General features: G+C 37.4%; 2 protein-coding genes across 3 annotated transcripts in view; one reads left to right on the top strand and one right to left on the bottom strand.

Annotated features, from left to right (window-relative positions):
- Positions 1-5939, top strand: part of LOC139949640 (myosin-IIIb-like) — a 39137-nt gene extending 33198 nt beyond the window's left edge. For both annotated transcript variants that reach the window (XM_071948090.1, XM_071948091.1), the window contains 3 exons: positions 1038-1197; positions 2138-2281; positions 4155-5939. In XM_071948090.1, the coding sequence (XP_071804191.1) occupies positions 1038-1197; positions 2138-2281; positions 4155-4309 (459 nt within the window). In that variant the 3' untranslated portion in view covers positions 4310-5939. The remainder of the gene's footprint in view (positions 1-1037; positions 1198-2137; positions 2282-4154) is intronic.
- On the bottom strand, positions 4187-17506 carry LOC139949641 (RCC1-like G exchanging factor-like protein). Its single transcript, XM_071948092.1, has 13 exons — positions 17341-17506; positions 16216-16526; positions 14957-15089; positions 13966-14094; positions 13366-13484; positions 12308-12392; positions 11664-11774; positions 10642-10712; positions 9682-9769; positions 9033-9206; positions 8395-8480; positions 6862-6944; positions 4187-4322 (listed from the first exon to the last, which is right to left on the bottom strand). The coding sequence occupies exons 1-12, from the start codon at positions 17426-17428 to the stop codon at positions 6867-6869; spliced, it is 1473 nt and encodes a 490-aa protein (XP_071804193.1). The 5' UTR covers positions 17429-17506; the 3' UTR covers positions 4187-4322; positions 6862-6866.
- Positions 17507-17565: the final 59 nt, after the last annotated feature.

Below are 17565 nucleotides of genomic sequence, written 5' to 3'. Positions count from 1 at the left end.
AAGTTCACAAGTCTATCAATCATGATAACATCCTTCCCAAATCCAAGAGTTGAATTAAGTCGGCTTCAAATCCTAAACGGAAATAAGTCAGTCTTAATCAAGTAAATCCTGACTATCTGGGATATCCTGATACGGACAAGTACTGTGTTATATTACAATCAGGCAGGACATAGTTAACAATTGAAAAAGCCCAAATGGAAAAAAGCCAAATAGGAACAGCCAAAATGAGAACAGCCGAAATGAGAACACTCCAAATGGGTACAGCACAAACAGCCAAATTTACAGGAGCTATGGCATTAATTTTCAAACCCCCAATCCTGATATGGGCACGTACTGTTTAACTATCCCAGGCACATTACTATCAGGCAGGACATTTTGACAGAACACTTGACAAATGGGTCGAAATAAGAACAATCCAAACAAGAACAGCCCAAATGGAAACAACACAAACAGCCCAATTTACATGTGCAGGCACGTTAAAATCAGGCAGGACATACACACCTATTGACTTAACACTTTAAACAATGACAAAAGGGAACAGTCCAAATGAGAACATTCCAAATGGGAACAGCCGAACCAGGGGCATCCTCAATAATATTTACGTGTGCTTTTTGCATCAATTTAAAAAAATCTCAACGAGCTGTCCATATATTATATGTTTACTTTCTTTATTTAATGTAACATCTTATGATGAATGCTCTCCACAAAATCACACAATAAAATTAGCAGTGCATTTTGTTGTCTCTGTGTTCATAATTGTTTACTCCTTTTTTACACTTCTTGCTTTTTGTGCAGATTTGAAGTTTGGGTTCTTTAATGTGTGTTTTTTAAACACACAATACTTTGCTTTTCTCATAATTTGTGAAATCAGGTAAAACCAACAATGTGTTTGTTTTTTAAATTAACTTTTAAATTTTTTTTTTTAAATTTTTTAATACATGGTTGTACCGGCCAGTTTACCCATAGTTTTTCTCCGATAAAAATATCTTCAGAAACCTAATCATCTCTCTTTTGTTCCTTTCACCTGCATGCTTCAGGCTAGCCGCAAGTGGGCCAAGTCTAACATGCGACGCTCCAACTTTGAGAAAGAGAACAACAAGAAAGAAGGTCGGAGAGCTCGACTGACTGAGATGGAGAAAGCTAAGGCTATGGGAATGGAGGCAAAGTACAGTTGGGAGAACGGCAACGGAGACAAAGGTATCAATAATCAAGCTTCCATTCAATCATTCATGCCATTTGTAAAATACATAAATGTGACCCGCTACGTGAAAATGAGTCAGATGTTGACACTTTCAAGGATTGAGTTATATGCATGGCTGGAAAGAACACACCAACAGCAAGAATTTGGTATATGTCTAAGCTTTGGGGTGTATCGCATTGCTGAGTTACTTCCATTTGAAATGAGTCAATATATCATTTTTTCTGAAAAACGAATTACAAGTAAAGTGATGTTTTAAACTACCATTTCGCGCAAAAGGATATAAATTAGACATATAAGTATGATCACACAATTGTTGTATTCATAGCTTCATTGCATAAAAGTAAGTGTTCTAAAGGTTAACTATGCAAATATAAATCTTAAATCTTGTTTTTTTTTCCCACATTAAACTGTTCATTACTTAATAATGCATTGGGCGACATCAGACTCATTTTCACGTAGCGGGTCACAAATAATATGTCTTTCCTTTATTTTATTCCTGATTTAACAGAGAGAACAGTTCATTGATGGGGCTACCCTGGTTAAATAAAGACAAAATAAATAAATAAATAATAATAAATTTAACAAATCATAAATGTTAGTTGCCGACAATCTGATGATATTTTTAGCCACTTCATGGTGGTATTAGAAGATCTTAACTTTGTTTCTGCGAGGTGTTATTTTTGTTAAGTATTTATAGTATTTAAGCATTATTGAGTTATTTGAGTAATCCCCCCCCCCAAAAAAAAAAAAAAAAAAAAAAAAAAAAAAACCAAAGCTGTAACAAATTGTCGATAACATTCTAACAATTCTACAATATGTGATGCCCCATGCCTATCAAACAAATTCTCAAAAAGAGTTTTAAACCATGCCTGGTTTTGGTATAGATCATCACAAATATAGTTATTTAATTGAATGAGTCTTCTGGTTTTTCATCAGTCCCTACAGAAGACATGGATCGTCTTTCTATTTCTGGCGAGAGTGATACAGGCTCAACTCTGTACCAGAGTGAAGCCGGCCTCAACTACCAAGGGTCGTCCGTCAGACGAGCGGTGCTACGCTCACTCTCAACTCGTAATGCAGGTAAGCATCATCTTTGCATATAAACTTGCATACATTTGTAAATGGGTATTTGTGTGGTTACTCACATAACACTGCTGGTTTCCTAAATGTCAATGTCTGAAGGACTTTCATGGCATTTCAACATTATTGAGTTTGTTTGAGTAACAAAAATAACATTTTATTTTGAAACAGATTTTATGTTTTGTCCAACAATTCTACATGAATGTGATGTGATGCCCTATGGTTCATCTTTCCATGCCACTCATTACACTGGTGGCCATTACACATTTAACTACTGGTTTCCTCAATGACATGCATAACTTGATGTGTTGTACATGTAACATTTTTGTAAAAGTTACAAATGTCCACAAGTAGAGGCACAAATATACATGTATACGGTATATAACCAGATTTCAGATACACATGCTCATTGCCCAAAGTAACACAAGTGATCATAGGGTTACTCTTCAGTTGACAAGCAGTAGGCAGGATTTCGGGAAACTGTGTTCAGGATGATGACTTTGTATCAAAATTATGCCTGGGTGATTTGTCAGACAGCGAGGTTGATTATCACACACGGCATGACGGTTAACTGTTCTTTCAAAAAGCATGGCTTGAAGATCTCATAGAAATAAAGCACAGGTGGAACAGTCTGTCAGGCTTGCTTGTGTTTAAATACGCTCGTAGTTGATTCAACATGGTCATGAGATGAATTGGACGGTCCCATAGAAATAAAACCTAAGAGGCACAGCTCCTTCTGTTCCGTGTCTATCCATCTGTATTCAAGTTGGTCAAATTTAAATCCCAGCTGGACTTTTCATGTAGGAGTGTAGGCTTCCGGAGTTTTCAAGGCAACTCACAGAACTTTCCTATGCACAGGATTGTTATCACAATGGTGTACAAAACCATGGTTTATTGACATCCGTATCCATTATAAATGGCGATAGTAACACAATTTAGATGTAGATTACCCGAGTTTCAAGACAACGCGTAGAATTTATCCATGCACAAAAGATGGTTATCACGATGGTGTATACCAGATTCACTGGGATCCAAAGTATCTGAAGTTATCTTTGGCGATAGTTACAATGACGATAATAATAAAATTTATATGTAAAATATAGGCTCCCTGAGTTTCAAAGCATCTCACAGAATTTGTCTTTGCATTATTATCGTGATGGTGTACAAAACCAAGCTTCACTAAGATCCAAAGTACATGTATCAGAAGTTATCCTTGACGATAGTTACAAAAGTTACAAGTGCACCTTTTGAGCTTGTAGGTAACTCAGAATTTCTTCTGTGACTCAAGTTACCCAAGGCATCTCCGCTTTTAGCATGTTGCCTAGAGTTAAGCCATGTTTTCACCACGTCTAATCATGTTGTGTCAATGACAAATTCAGCTGTGTATTCTTTACATATTTACACTTAACTTGGGGCACCTCGAGGTCTAGAGGGCTGACAAGTTTCCCAGTTGAGGGTTTCTTCCAGACATCCAATCCAAAAGACATGGCAATCATAAAGACGTGTGCGTTTCGATCTCACAAACGGGGAATCATGTTGTGTCAAGTTCAACCACATTTTACTTGTGTATTCTGATATATTTACACCTAACTCGGGGAGCCTAGAAGTCTAGCAGGCTGAATAAAGTCCCAAGGCAAGTTGCTTGCGACTGAGTGTACACAAGAAAATCGTACTGGTGTACATCCAATCCAAAAAACATAGCAATTATGACACGCGCATTCCGATTTCACAATCCGGTATTTACAAAAAATTCCGTGAACAACAAAACAGGTCCACTAGATTGTTCAAGAATGGGTGCATTGAATATTTCATCTGTGCAGAAAATAAACAGAACATAAAATAAATTTCTGAATATTTTGCTTATCTGTTGCAGCTGCCTTCCGTCAGCGGAGCCTCAAGCGAAACCAGGATGCCAATCAGGGAGACCCCTCGGCCACGGAAGATCCCTACTCCGCCAATGGAGGGCGCCGTGTCTGGGCCAAGGCCAAGCAGCAACAGCGCGACAGAGAGGCTGATGAAATCTTCTGAGATTTAGCTCAATCTGGATTTAGAAAGGATTAAGAAAAAAACGGAAGACACTGTTGTGAATGATTTCGGGACAAAGTATTTCAATATCTTAAACTCATCATAATCACACTGTTATGATGCAGTCACCCTCTCTTGGAAACTGTACACTGAGGTTGATTATACAAAAACTATCTGAGATTAGCTCTACTGGATTAGAGAGGATTAAGACAATGCGGAAGACGCGGCAAATAGCGCCCTCGGGTGATATTGGCCCTTCCGGGTGTACTAACACCATAAACCTCATCACAGCATGCAACAATTTGTATAATTGTAAACTTTTTGAAATTGTGAATGACTTAAATTGAAAACCCTGGCTGATGAAGCTTTACTTTATAAAGTTAAGATTATTATGGGTGCATCTTATTCCTGCCAAGCTTTTGTGCCTTTTAATTGAATGACAACTAGTATTCATTAATGTTATATCAACACAATGAACATGACATACATGTACATGTAAACGAGGGCAGCAAGTCAAAGGCTTTATATATTAACTGCAGTTCATATGAAATGGTGTAAATAATTTAAAATAAATACTGCAAGTAAAGATAATGTAATAATTATGACACACATGTTGACATGCTTGTGATGGGTTTTTATACAAAATATTGTATTTAAAATAAGTAAAACAAAATTGTGATACTTCGTTTCAAATTATAACTGACAGATCTAGGATTCCCCTTTATTTCTTTGAATGCAACACATCCCTTATTAAGGTCGAAGTCAGTCTAAATCGTTCAGTGGTCTACTGCACCAGACTCAAGTTTTAATGACTGAGCCATCAGAGTGAAAATTGTCTACTTAAAGACACTGGACACTACCAGTCTTCTTACTTGGTGTATCTCAACATATGCATAAAATAAAAAACCTGTGAAAATTTGAGCTCAATTGGTCTTCGAAGTTGCGAGATAATAATGAAAGAAAATATTTCCTTGTAACAGGAAGTTGTGTGCTTTCAGATGCTTGATTTCCAGACCTCAAAATCTAATACCGAGGTCTCAAAATCAAATTGTGGAAAATTACTCTTTCTCAAAACACTACGTTACTTCAGAGAGAGCTGCTTCTCACAATGTCTTGTACTACCAACAGCTCCGCATTGCTTGTTACCAAGTAAATTTTATGCTAACAATTATTTTGAGTAATTACCAATAGTGTACAGTGCCTTTAAGCAGTTTTGTGAAATTTTTCTTGGATTTGTTTCAGACCAGATTACCTTTATATGTTTATGAAATTTGTTGTCTTTACTTCTGTTAGTAAGCAACCAAAGTCATGTTTCATGGGATCGCCTGGCCACAACAATATTACTTAGAAATTATTACCACTTCACCGAGCAAGCATATGGGAACCAGTGAAAACTACCTTTCTACATGTATTTTGCCTGGTGTCCACTCTTTCCTCATGAATTTACTTTTGCTAAGAATGTTTGCGTTTTGCGGATATCCTCGTTCCTTTTTGTATCAACTGAAAACATTGTGTATCTTATGTATGAAAAATGAATAGCATTTGGCATAAATAATATGGTTTAAACTAATGAAAGGTTATTAAATACTCTAAATATTCAAATAAAGGCCGTTGTGAAGGATGATTATTTTGAATTTATGTTATTTTGAAGTTAATTTTTGTCTTCTTGGTGGGGGGGGGGGTGTAAAAAAAAAACTAATTCTAGCCACCTTTTTTAACCAGAGCTTTGGCTTTGACTCTGCCTTGAGCCCGGTTTCTGAGAACGCAAAGCAAATTTTTACGCCAAAGTATTGTCTTCGCTGCAAATGTTCAGCTGTTGCAAATTATGTGTTTGCGAAGTCCAATTTCGTATTGCATTCGCATTCAAAGGAAGTACAATGTATGAACAAGGCTTTAGTAGGGCTGCAATTTTACCCTGAGCCGTGACCCAAGGCCAGTGACTTTAGTGGCTCCAGTTTTTGTAACAATGTCTCACAACTATTCAAAAATAACGTTGAAGTTTTTGAAGTTTGTTAAATTCACTACGTTCCGTGCGTAACCAGAAAATTATCTGATCTTAAAATTTCAGTTTACAACAATTATTGAAATCACTTGACGGATTATTTCCCTCAATTGATGAAGAACTTGTATACAAAAGGAAAGGAGATTGGTGAATAGTTTACTAATCAGCTCCTGAGTGTATGTATGAGCTGACCACTTGACAAGTCCGGTCGTTCCATTTGAATAAATATACCTCACTGTATACTAAACAAATTGATGTTCAATTGCTGGCTCTGAGTCAAGTACCTGTTAAAATCATTAAATTCTATTGAATATCAAATACAAAGAAAGATCTCTAGTGCATGTTCAAACACTAGATTTAAGATTCCAGGGAGCTTTCTGAAACAGTATCCTCAGTGTTAAAGAAGCAGATCAAACATGTCAAAGAGCCAGACTTATTTAATTTAGAGAAGAAAAAACCTTTTTCGTAAATACCGGGTAGACTTGAAAAAGTCCGAATTCAGATGAAAGTTTGAGTTTCTCAGTTTATTTGACTGCTGATGATTGACACATACCTGAATCAGATCACTGTCTTAGTCAGTAGGACCATGTGATCCACTCCACATGCCACTGAGGTTACATCGGCTGCCACAGATACCTGAATGGAAGGAACATAACCAATGATTCATATACCATATTAAAGGCAGTGGACACTATTGATAATTACTCCAAATATTTATTAGCATAAAACCTTACTTGGTGACGAGTAATGGGGAGTGGTTGATGGTCTAAAACATTGAGATTCGGCTCCCTCTGAAGTGACATAGTTTTCCACGAATTTGATTTCGAGACCTCAGATTTAGAATTTGAGGTCTCGAAATCAACCATCTATAACGCACACAACTTCGTGTGACAAGGGTGTTTTTTCTTTCATTAATATCTCGCAACTTCGACGACCGATTGAGCTCAAATTTTCACTGGTTTGGTATTTTATGCATATGTTGAGATACACCAAGTGTGAAGACTAGTCTTTATAAATTACCAATAGTGTCCACTGTCTTTAAGTCTTGGACCGGTCGAGTTGGTCTTTGAAAAGCGTTTGTAACCGTTTGCTATAAAATGCATATGGTTGGAAAGATTTTTTTAAAGTAGAATACAATGATCCACACAATTATGCCTCAAAATTGCGTGGTTTTCTTATACCTCATCGCCTAGGACGGTGGACCATTTATGTTTGACACAGTAAAAGGAAAACCATGCAATTTTGAGGCAAATTTGTGTGGATCATTGTATTCTACTTTTAAAGCATCTTTTCAACCATATGCAAAAACATTTACAAAATGCTGTTATACTGCCAACTTGTCCGATCCTAGGCAACGTGTCCCTTTAACACCACAAGATAATATCACTCTCCTCTCCAGTTCAAAGAACCTTTTTAAAAATGAAGTGTTCACCAAAATGTTATGCAAATGATTGCACAATACCCATGCGAGTAGGAGTTTTAAGTCCATGATGTCCAGGCATCGAAATAACCCAAGACACCCACAGCAATTGCTGTGGTGCCCCCTGCTTTTGCTGTGGTGCCCTATGCAAAGTTCCAATACAATGTGACATTTTCCTCAAAGTGAGTGCCCCTTAACCAGAGGGAAATTGCTGTGCCTAATCAGGAGCGAAGTTCAAGGACTGGATGTCAACAACTAGATGCACTATTATTATTATTATTATATTATTATTATTATTATATTAATAATATGGGTTGCATGGTTGGCTTGTGCGTAAAGTGCTCGCCTCTCACCAAGGTGACCCTGGTTCGATTCCCGGCCAGGGCCACATGTGAGTTGAGTTGTGCATTGGTCCTCTGCTGTGCCACAAGAGTTTTCCATACCATACGGTTTTCCTCCCTCGGGGAAAAAAATCAAACACTTTCGATCTTTGGCTGCGTGGTCATATTGGGTTGATGTGGCTGGCAGCCAAAGGCGCCCTTGCATGCCAGCTTCTCGAAAACATTGTAGCTGCGTCCTTCGCAATTCAGCTCTTAGCTGCAAGTAAAGATGATTAGCCCCCCCCCAAATTATTATTGTTATTAATATTCAAATCAATATACTCACCCTAAGAGGGAAGAACTGGTTGGCGAGTGTTCCCAGACCCAAGTGACCAGTACCATTCGATCCCCATGTGTACAAATCTCCTTCATCTAAAGAAACAAAGTCAGTTATTATATAAAGGGTCACTAGAAGAGCCAATGTTGAAAACCAAAATATTTGTTGAAATTGTCGATGGGTGGGTAAAAACAAATAATTGAAATCAAAATAATTTTTTTAATTAAACATATAAATATATATGTAAACAAAGTAATCAGGAATTAAATTCCTGCTGTGTACATTTTCTTTTTCTAATACCCACCTGGCCAAGATCATCAATTTCATTCCTGACTAAACTAAAAAGGTATTTGTTTAGGCTAAGAAAAAAACAAAAAAACTTCTATTGTTGTGGTAAATCTAAACATAGGAGGTTCATTTCAGGTTTAACTTGATTATCTTATGAAGCCATTCAATATTCAAACATCATCATTTCAGGTGGTTTGGTGGTTCAAACCTATTTCAATTCAACGTGTTTAGGCCAAACTGAAACAAATATGGTCCAAAATGTCCAACTCTATTTCAAAAAGCACTAAGATAAAGCACTAAGACTCATCTGAAGATGAGTTGTCACAATCACCGCGGGACCAACGAAGGCATACACTTACTTGTGACTGCAGCAAAATGGTGGAGACCACAATGCACCTGGGTGACCTTCACATCGGGCTTGAGTTTTGTTCGTCCCAGCAAAATGGACGGGATGTGTTCTGGCCATTTACTCTCGCTTAGCTTGGGTCCCTTGCCTAGAATACCATAGCCCCAGACGAACACATCTCCAGTGTCTAGTAAGAAATAATCATATATCAAGTAAGTAAACCAAAAGGGATTTGAACGTTACACCTTGACTGCTAGCCAGGATTCAAGCTGAATTTTTCCCCTGGCTATAGAGCTTTCAGCACGGACTGCCGAATGTTAGTAAAATATTAAATCTTGTTAACAGATGCTCTGATTGAAATCAAATTGTTGTGCAAACTTTCAATTTAGTAAAATATCTCTCATGATTGGTTGCTTTGTTTCCAACAAATTCAACATTATTTTTGAATAGTTGTGTGACATTGTTACAAACTGTGGCCATCTGTTATTGCTTTGCATTGATGGCTTTCCCTAGTTTTCCAACCTCGGTTGGTAAAAATTGGGCTCTGTCTTGCACATAACCAAATAGGCACAACATACCACAGGCATGGCAGGTAACCCATTATCAGCTAGAACAAATTGTATACAAAGAAATGGTTCATGAGATCATAGCATTGCTCCTACCATTAACAAGCTGGCAAATAGTCCCTCCAGTAGCTGCACCTACAACCTTCCCTACTCCAGTAAATGGAAGATGCCGAGGCTCGTAAACCTGGGGAAAAAACACCATGCATTTTAAAACACAAGAGTAAAAATCAATGAACGTAATTTGTTGTCTTTTGTTTATTGGGCTGTCGATCATGTACAAGATCAAGTACAGGATTTATATATATATTTTTTATTGTTCAACCAAAGATTATTTAAAATTAAGCCAGTCAGTTTCCATCACGATTTTTTGTTTGATATTCTGAAATAAAAAGTTACATCCTCTAAAGGCGATCTTTCTGCTGCTGCTTCACTGGTTGTATCATAAACAGGGTGTGATCCCTGGCTAAAGGACAGTTATTGGTTAAATGGCTTCTGACTGGTATCCCTGGACAAAGATGTTGACAAAATAGGAACACCGCCAAAAACAAGGCTAAATAGCTCAGTTGGTAGACTGCCAGTATGTTAATCCGGAGTTTGCAGGTTCAACTCCTGCTCCAATCAATGTTAGAGTAAACAAATAATGGTAACAATTTGTTTAATTCTGAGAGCTCACCGAATATAAAGTTCACACTGTATCAATCAGTTAGAGAAATAATTCCATCTTGAAAACTGTCAAAGTCAACAACACTATTTTCAAGACCCCCAAATCACAGTTACTTATTGTGGTTCCAGATATTAAAATAAACCTGATTTGGGTGGTTTCAGGAACACCATTTTATGGTTTTAAATGATGCAGAACAAAATAATAAAAAATCCACCATGCCATCATGGTCCATTAATTTTCAAAATTTGGGGTCAACTGTTTTGGGTGATTTCATTGTTTCAAATGATACTGAACGGAACATTGAAGGCATGTTGCTGTGTTTCTTGTCATCTATTGAAATTGTAGTTTTGCTTTGTTGTATTGCACAGTCGGGGGTAACCCTTTATATTTACCTGTGTTTCATCCGTAATGGAATTGAGTTGATTATACTCTGAATTTCCCCATCCAAACAGCTCACCTTTATCTGTAATAACAATCATAGAAATGTCAAATGGACCCTTCCCATGAAATATGCTAATCACATTCACGCATGCGTACAGACCCTGTTGGTTGGCAAACGCAATCGCGTCTGCGTCACGCACCCATTAGCCGTGTACAAAACAGCGCGATGTTCCCTCATTTTACCAACCAAAACGTTAGTGCGCATGCGCTATGTGCAATTTATATATTTCATGGGAAGAGTCTATTTCTCATAGTGACAAACCATGTGCTCTAGCAAAGCGAAGATTGTGGGTTCAAATCCCACCAGAGTGATTTGGTTGTGGATTTTATTTTCACAGAACTCAGGATCGTACTGAGTATAGAGTGCTTAGTACACATCGATGTAAGGGGGTAACAAAGGGGGTTACATTTGATCATGGGAATAAAAGAAAGGTAGTTATTTGAAAAATAAATGATAATGAAACTAACAAGAGGACTTGAGGGATGTTGATAGTATAAAACATTGTTAAAAATGACCTGACTTGCCACATCTTCTCATCCCTTCACTATATATGTTCCAAAAGTAAATTCTGTAAGATATTAAAATAGCTTTTCCGCTCAGACTGCTGCACTTTAGAACTTCCTACCTATTGACCCCTTGCACACGCATCACACGCGGCGACCAATGCCACGCTCACCATGTTGGTGGGCAGTTAGGTTTACGTGTATTAACGCCGCGTCGCCTAAAATGCACACTTTACTGCATAACGCGCAGCATAGAGTTATATATAAAAACGCACAGTGAAATTGCCCACCAGTATGGCGCATTCAAGATTTTTCTGCTGATGACGTCAGGTGAAATGGGTCAATATCTTGTTTTTCTACCACCCTGCAATCTATTCAAGTTTAAAAGGATTGTGAACATACATTTTTTTCTAGTAGCCTTCACCTTTGCCCCAAATATCCTTACTCAGGACAATCCTATTACCCTTACCTGACACAGCAAGGCAGCAGTCTGCAAAGGTAGCAATTTCCACTATTCTCTCTCCTTTGATATCTCCTTCAAGTCTCATTGGGTGATGAACACTCTCATAATGACCAAGACCTATAAATAAAGGGTTGGTACAATCATTGGTTATTAGAAGAGAAAATTCATTTTAGTCCACTAGTTTTCAACAAACACATCATTAAGGGATGGTACATCCTTGGTTTTCTGAAGAGTACATTCATTCCAAACCTCTAGTTTATTAAAAAAGATCATAAAGGGATGGTACATCATTGGTTTTAAGAAGAGTAAATTTATTTCAAATTCTCTAGTTATTAGAAAAATAACATTGTTGCAAGACACAGATCACATATCTTTGAACTATACAACCTTTTTACCTCACTTCTTTACCAAATTTATGCAAAACTTGCCTTGGTCGCCTTTTCTGGGGTGAAACAACGGAAACATCGCCAATCTTAAGCCTTCAATGACCTTAGTTAAGGCGCTGTATTGGACTTGGGACAGTTTAGCTGTAAACAGTTGCTAAATCGACTATAAACAGTTCCCTGATAATTTCTCGGAACGACAAATTAAGTTTTATGTGTTTTTCTGTTGTAAAAACTTCGAAAACTTTGTTCATCTCCTATTCTCACCTAACTGTCCGTCTGCTCCCCAACCACAACTATACACAGCGCCCTCTTCAGTTAAGAAGAGACTATGGTCATGGCCACACTGAATCTAAAATAGCAGAAAGGAAAATGGAGAGAAAATAGAAATGACTTTTATAGAAAATGCATGTTATCATAAAAGCTAGGACCTGCTCTGTGATTAGCAATGCACTGCAAGTCCTGTTAAATTGGTAAAATATGAGAGACATTAAATAAAATTTCTTTGTAAATCACAGAGTGTGTTCATGTATTGTGAAAGCTCTATACCACAAGCCAAACCTGCCAACCTGTATGTAGAAAACAAATATTGACTGCTTCGATTGCTACGGTTAAAAAACAATTCCTGAGGTAATCTTTAACATGTTTTATTTTTACTCGAGGTGTAGCCAAGGGAAAATTAAATGCACCAAGGATCACAGAGGGAGTTGTAGTTTTACCTGTCCATATCATGAGTAAAAGCTGTCAAGATTTATTTTATAACACCCTAAATGTACATTGTGCCTAGTGATGTAGGTACCAAAAAATTTGATGTTGCTATGGGTTTACATGTGACTGGGCCCAATTTAATAAAGCTGCTAAGCACAAACTTTAGCTTAGCATGAAATTTCTTTCTTGATAAAAATAGGATTACCAACCAAAATGTCCATTTGTTACATATTACTTGGTACTGGTATTCGGCTGTTGTTTGCTTATTCTGAAAATCACGTAGAAATTTGGTTGGTAATCTGTTCTTTATCATGGAAGAAATTTCATGCTAAGCAAATTTTTGTGCTTAGCAGCTCTATGAAATTGGGCCCTGGTTGTATACACTGGTTGTTTTGGGTATAGAATATTGGTTGCCACAGGTATAAGTACATTGATTGTTTGCTGTCGGCATAGAATGTCACGATTGTGCGACTTTCAAGTAAAAATGAGACTGTCATATGACACGCTCTAACCCAATCAAAGGGCAGAATCCTTAAAAGGGGTGTTATAACAATACATATTCACAGCAAACCGAAATTTATAAATACGCTAAATACTTGTTAAAGTTTTAAACTTACCTGTTTAATCTTGCCGTCAATTCCTTGTACATTATGGATGACTTTGTTGGAACTGTAGTTTTCCTTTTCAACGACCGTTCTCCCGCACTGTCCATGAACGTTGTTGCCAAGACTGAAAACTACACAGCACAAAAAATATACAATGTTAAAAAAAAAAGATTTACTGTTGTTAAAGCAATTATCAAACCTACTTTCATTACTGATTTTTTTCTTCTTTACAGTGCAATCGATTTGGTTTTAATCGAAATATCGATATATCGTGATATATCGCGATATATCGATTAAGAATCTCAATATCGCGATGTATTTCCTAGCTGAGACATCTTGCACCCCTCTCTTATGCTATGACTGTCTCTTCTACAACTTTCACTGGGAGTTTGAAGACTGATGATGTCAAATTTAATTAATCACGATTATATCGAATATCGCGATATATTTTCGGCGATATATTGTGAATAAAATAAATCGATATCGCCCAAGCTTATATACAGTATTTTTAAACTTTGAATGGTAAAACTGAGATTAAAAAAAAGAGGAAATCAGCTGATCCGAGGAAAAGTTGCATGCCTGTATAACATTGCCTACACTATAATGACCTACCTCCTTCCGTGTCTGTGAGGATGAGTGAGTGAGCTCTCCCACAGGCTATTTGGGTGACTCGAGCTGATCTTGGTCTCGTTAAGGGTAGATCAATAGGGACAGGTGCAAGAATATACTCCAGTCCCTCATCTGTATAGAATGCGTGCATTGCATAAGTATTGAGGATTGCAATTTGTTAGTCAACAAGAGACTTACGCACTTAATGAGTATATTTGGAATAAATGCAAATAGCCACTTTACATTGCAATAATGTGAATAATGAGTAAATTTTGAGTGACACACATGATGAGTACACATTGAATTTACGTATACAATAAGTATATATTGAGTTACTCACACAATGAGTAAATATTAATGAGGTGAGTAACAAGTGAAATTGTACATTTTTAGACAGGTAATACAATAAAGAAAGTGATTTTGGGGGTTGATATAGCCATCGGCCCACAATGTTAAGGAATATGATGCAAATTGCTGATGTAAACATAAACCTTTGCGGCAACTTTTGCAGGCAACTTGGATGCAACCAACTGCAGTGCATACTACTTGACCACTTTGGTAGCAAACTGGACACGTTTCAAACATTGTCTTACGATCCACAAGAGAAATAGGTGCACACTCAAATGTGAATGCCTTTTCTCCATGGAGATTGCCTGGAACTGGTTGCCTGTAAATTGCCTCGTGTGACATGACCCTTACACCCTTACATTTCTGTCTTTTCAAAAAGCTGTGCAAGTCTAAGGCACAACATTTCAGCCACATATAGGTCTGCAGTTGTGCTCCCTTCACACATAAAAATACAAACAAATCAATGTTGTGGGAAAAACTCAAGGTCTATGGCCGTATCCGAATTGGCGGCTATGGCTACGGCTACGGCTGGATCACTGCGTCATCATGCATTGAAGTACAGGACGCCCTTAGCAACTCCTCTGGCAACGGTCAGAGCCGCAGCCGTAGCCACCAATTCGGATACGGCCTATGTTTCAAATATTACCTTTCTGTATACTCTTAGGCTGGTACCCAAGCTGAGAGTCGGTGTTAATACCCGTACCCCAGACCTTTGTGGTTTCCAATGTATTGCTAGCCAGTAGAGTGAAACCATAACCACAGGCAACAGAAGTTATCACCTGAAATCAAATTAAAGTATGCATTGAATGCAGTGAAAATATGAAAATGGGTTTAGAAACTATTTAACAACCCGAGTTGGTTATGGTATTAAAAGCCCTTTTTTTGGAAAGGAATTTGTATATTGTTTCGTCTTATATAAATGTTAAGTGAAAAATTCATTTCAAAGATGGTAGCAATCTTGACATATCGACAGAAAAAAATGGGCGGTTATGTTTTTTGCAGGAAGAAGAGTCCGTAGATGGAAATCACATTACACAATATGAGAAATGTATCTAACAGAATCGTTTCTCGGATATCTTTTTTCATATCTGTATTAATTACTTTCGAAGCGAAGTGATTCTCAAAAAATTTTTTTTTATAAAAGCTGTTGTACTTAAGTGTTATTGCCATTCATTTTAAGAGTGAACCAGTTGACTACTTGGCAATGTTAAGTCCGATTATCAACAAAATGAGAAATTTTCTTGACGTGTTCTGGTTTTTGTTTCAATGTTGTTCCAAACATGTTTTGTTATTCTCAAAATAGATTTCCATAGACTGGAAGCTTTTGAATGGTGGGTTTTTGAATGGCAAGGTTATTGGCTGTTGCCAGCTCCAAGGTGTTTATATTCCTTTGTGGGAGTTTGCCGAGTTCCCTTGACGGGAAATCATTCAAACAAACAAACACACAAAAAACAAACAATTATTGTTAATAGGCTCTATATGCACAATGCTCAGTGCAAATACACGCGCGTCTCCTGTCGGCCATTTTGTGTGTCAAAACGTGCACAAAAGAAACGGACTCCCACAGAAATGGTAGGCGCACACACATGTACCATCCCTTTCTGCACAGTTTTTTGCCACTCTAAATGGCGGACAGCAGAGATGCGAGCAAGTGCCCTGCACATTTTGCAATGGGTCTATAGACGATGTGACCTAGGTTTACATTCAAACCGCCCTCTGTTGAAAAAACACTGTATACGTCATGTTTCGCCGGGCAAAAAGACACGTTGTCATGGTAAGATTGCATACACTTTCTAGCTGGCTGCCAAAACACAAAGGTTTTGCCCGGCTGTATGCGCGCGAATCATGTTAAATGGTTTTCAAGTGATGTCAGAGGTCACATCGTCTATAGGCCTCATAAGGTACCTTTCTGTCTTGCTTTAATAGGTACGGTGCTGTCTGATACTTCCTTAGGCTGGTTACAGGTTTTCCTTTCTTTAATTTTGGTTTGACGAACGACGCTTCCCCGAGGGCGCCGGTGTACGAGAAGCCCCAGACATAGACTCGATTCTGACGCTTTCTGTGTTTTCCAACAAGCTGTGAGATCTCCATATCCTTGGACTCCTCCTCTCGTCTCTGAGCCTCGGATGAGGGAGGCAGGATGGATGGAGAGGAGGTTTGTGACGATAATGATGTTAAGGATGTGGTGAAAAACCGTCTGCTTAATATGGGTATTCCTTGTGGGAAAAAATTAGTGGAAACAAAAACACAAGGTTAACATTTTATTTATAACAAGGCAAATGGAATCTCGATCCTGCATGGAAAACATTTATTGTAAAAATGTGTTTAAAAATAAATTTACAAAACAAAATTCACAATGGGATATTTCCAAAGCAAGTTTTTCATGATTTTGATACTCTGTAACATTTAACTAGAACTTAATAATAATATTGTTATTTATTAACATTCTGGAATTTGTAAAAAAAATTAAGGATAACTTTATGTATGATTATTTGTATGGCGCCACCACTTTTTCACTCATTTTTACAAAAAGGATCTCTTTGATTTGAGGTAAATTAGATACTATATTATTTCGTATCGAATAAAAAAGTGGTGGCGCCATACTAAACCTTGTCCAAAATTAATGTCTATTAATTTTATTATTATTTGTTGGCCTACCTATAATATTATTAATGTTAATTTAATACTGTTTTTAATAGTTTTTATTATTATTAATTGACTACGTACAAGCATGGAGGAATTATTCCTCCATGGTACAAGTTACAACAATAACAGAATAATTTAAGTACGTGGGGGACAACTTGGATGCTTGTTTGATTTTATAGTTCTTACTTGTAGAAACTTCATATTATAAAGCTCCTTGCCTATACAGTTTGTTAATTCCACTAGAACTTTACAACTTTGTAGAGGTCGACTTTGCTGTGGGCGAGTCCGAGATGACTCAGACTGGCATGACTGGTCAGTGGTAATTACCATAAATGTTTTGGGAGAATATTATTAATAAAACAGAACCAAACTTTGTCGACTCACTCAACTTTGTTGACAATGTTGAACTTGTTGAGTGCCAAGTCATAAACCCTGAAGACCTCAGTAACTGAAAGCACAAAAAGCACTTCATTTTGGACTGCAAGAAGACTGTATTTTGTAGGGAAAACGTCTGAACACACAGCTGATTTCGAGGTGTAACAACACTACACCAAACACTCAAGCAACACACATGTGTCTCGCATTGACGAACTATCAACGGCTTTTTGC

The sequence above is a fragment of the Asterias amurensis genome, chromosome 17 (assembly GCF_032118995.1).
Source record: "Asterias amurensis chromosome 17, ASM3211899v1".
Lineage (NCBI taxonomy): Eukaryota > Metazoa > Echinodermata > Asteroidea > Forcipulatida > Asteriidae > Asterias > Asterias amurensis.
The sequence above is the reverse complement of the archived record's forward strand: the minus strand, read 5'-3'. Positions and strand labels throughout refer to the sequence as shown.

Bases quoted from the DNA above. Each gene is read 5' to 3' on its own strand.
- LOC139949641 (XM_071948092.1), bottom strand. From the start codon at position 17,428: ATGAAGTGCTTTTTGTGCTTTCAGTTACTGAGGTCTTCAGGGTTTATG. The intron at 14,095-14,956 runs GTAATATTTGAA...CATTCTATACAG, and splicing joins GCCTAAGAGTATACAGAAAG to ATGAGGGACTGGAGTATATT. The intron at 8,481-9,032 runs GTAAGTGTATGC...TTGTTTCTTTAG, and splicing joins CCATTTTGCTGCAGTCACAA to ATGAAGGAGATTTGTACACA.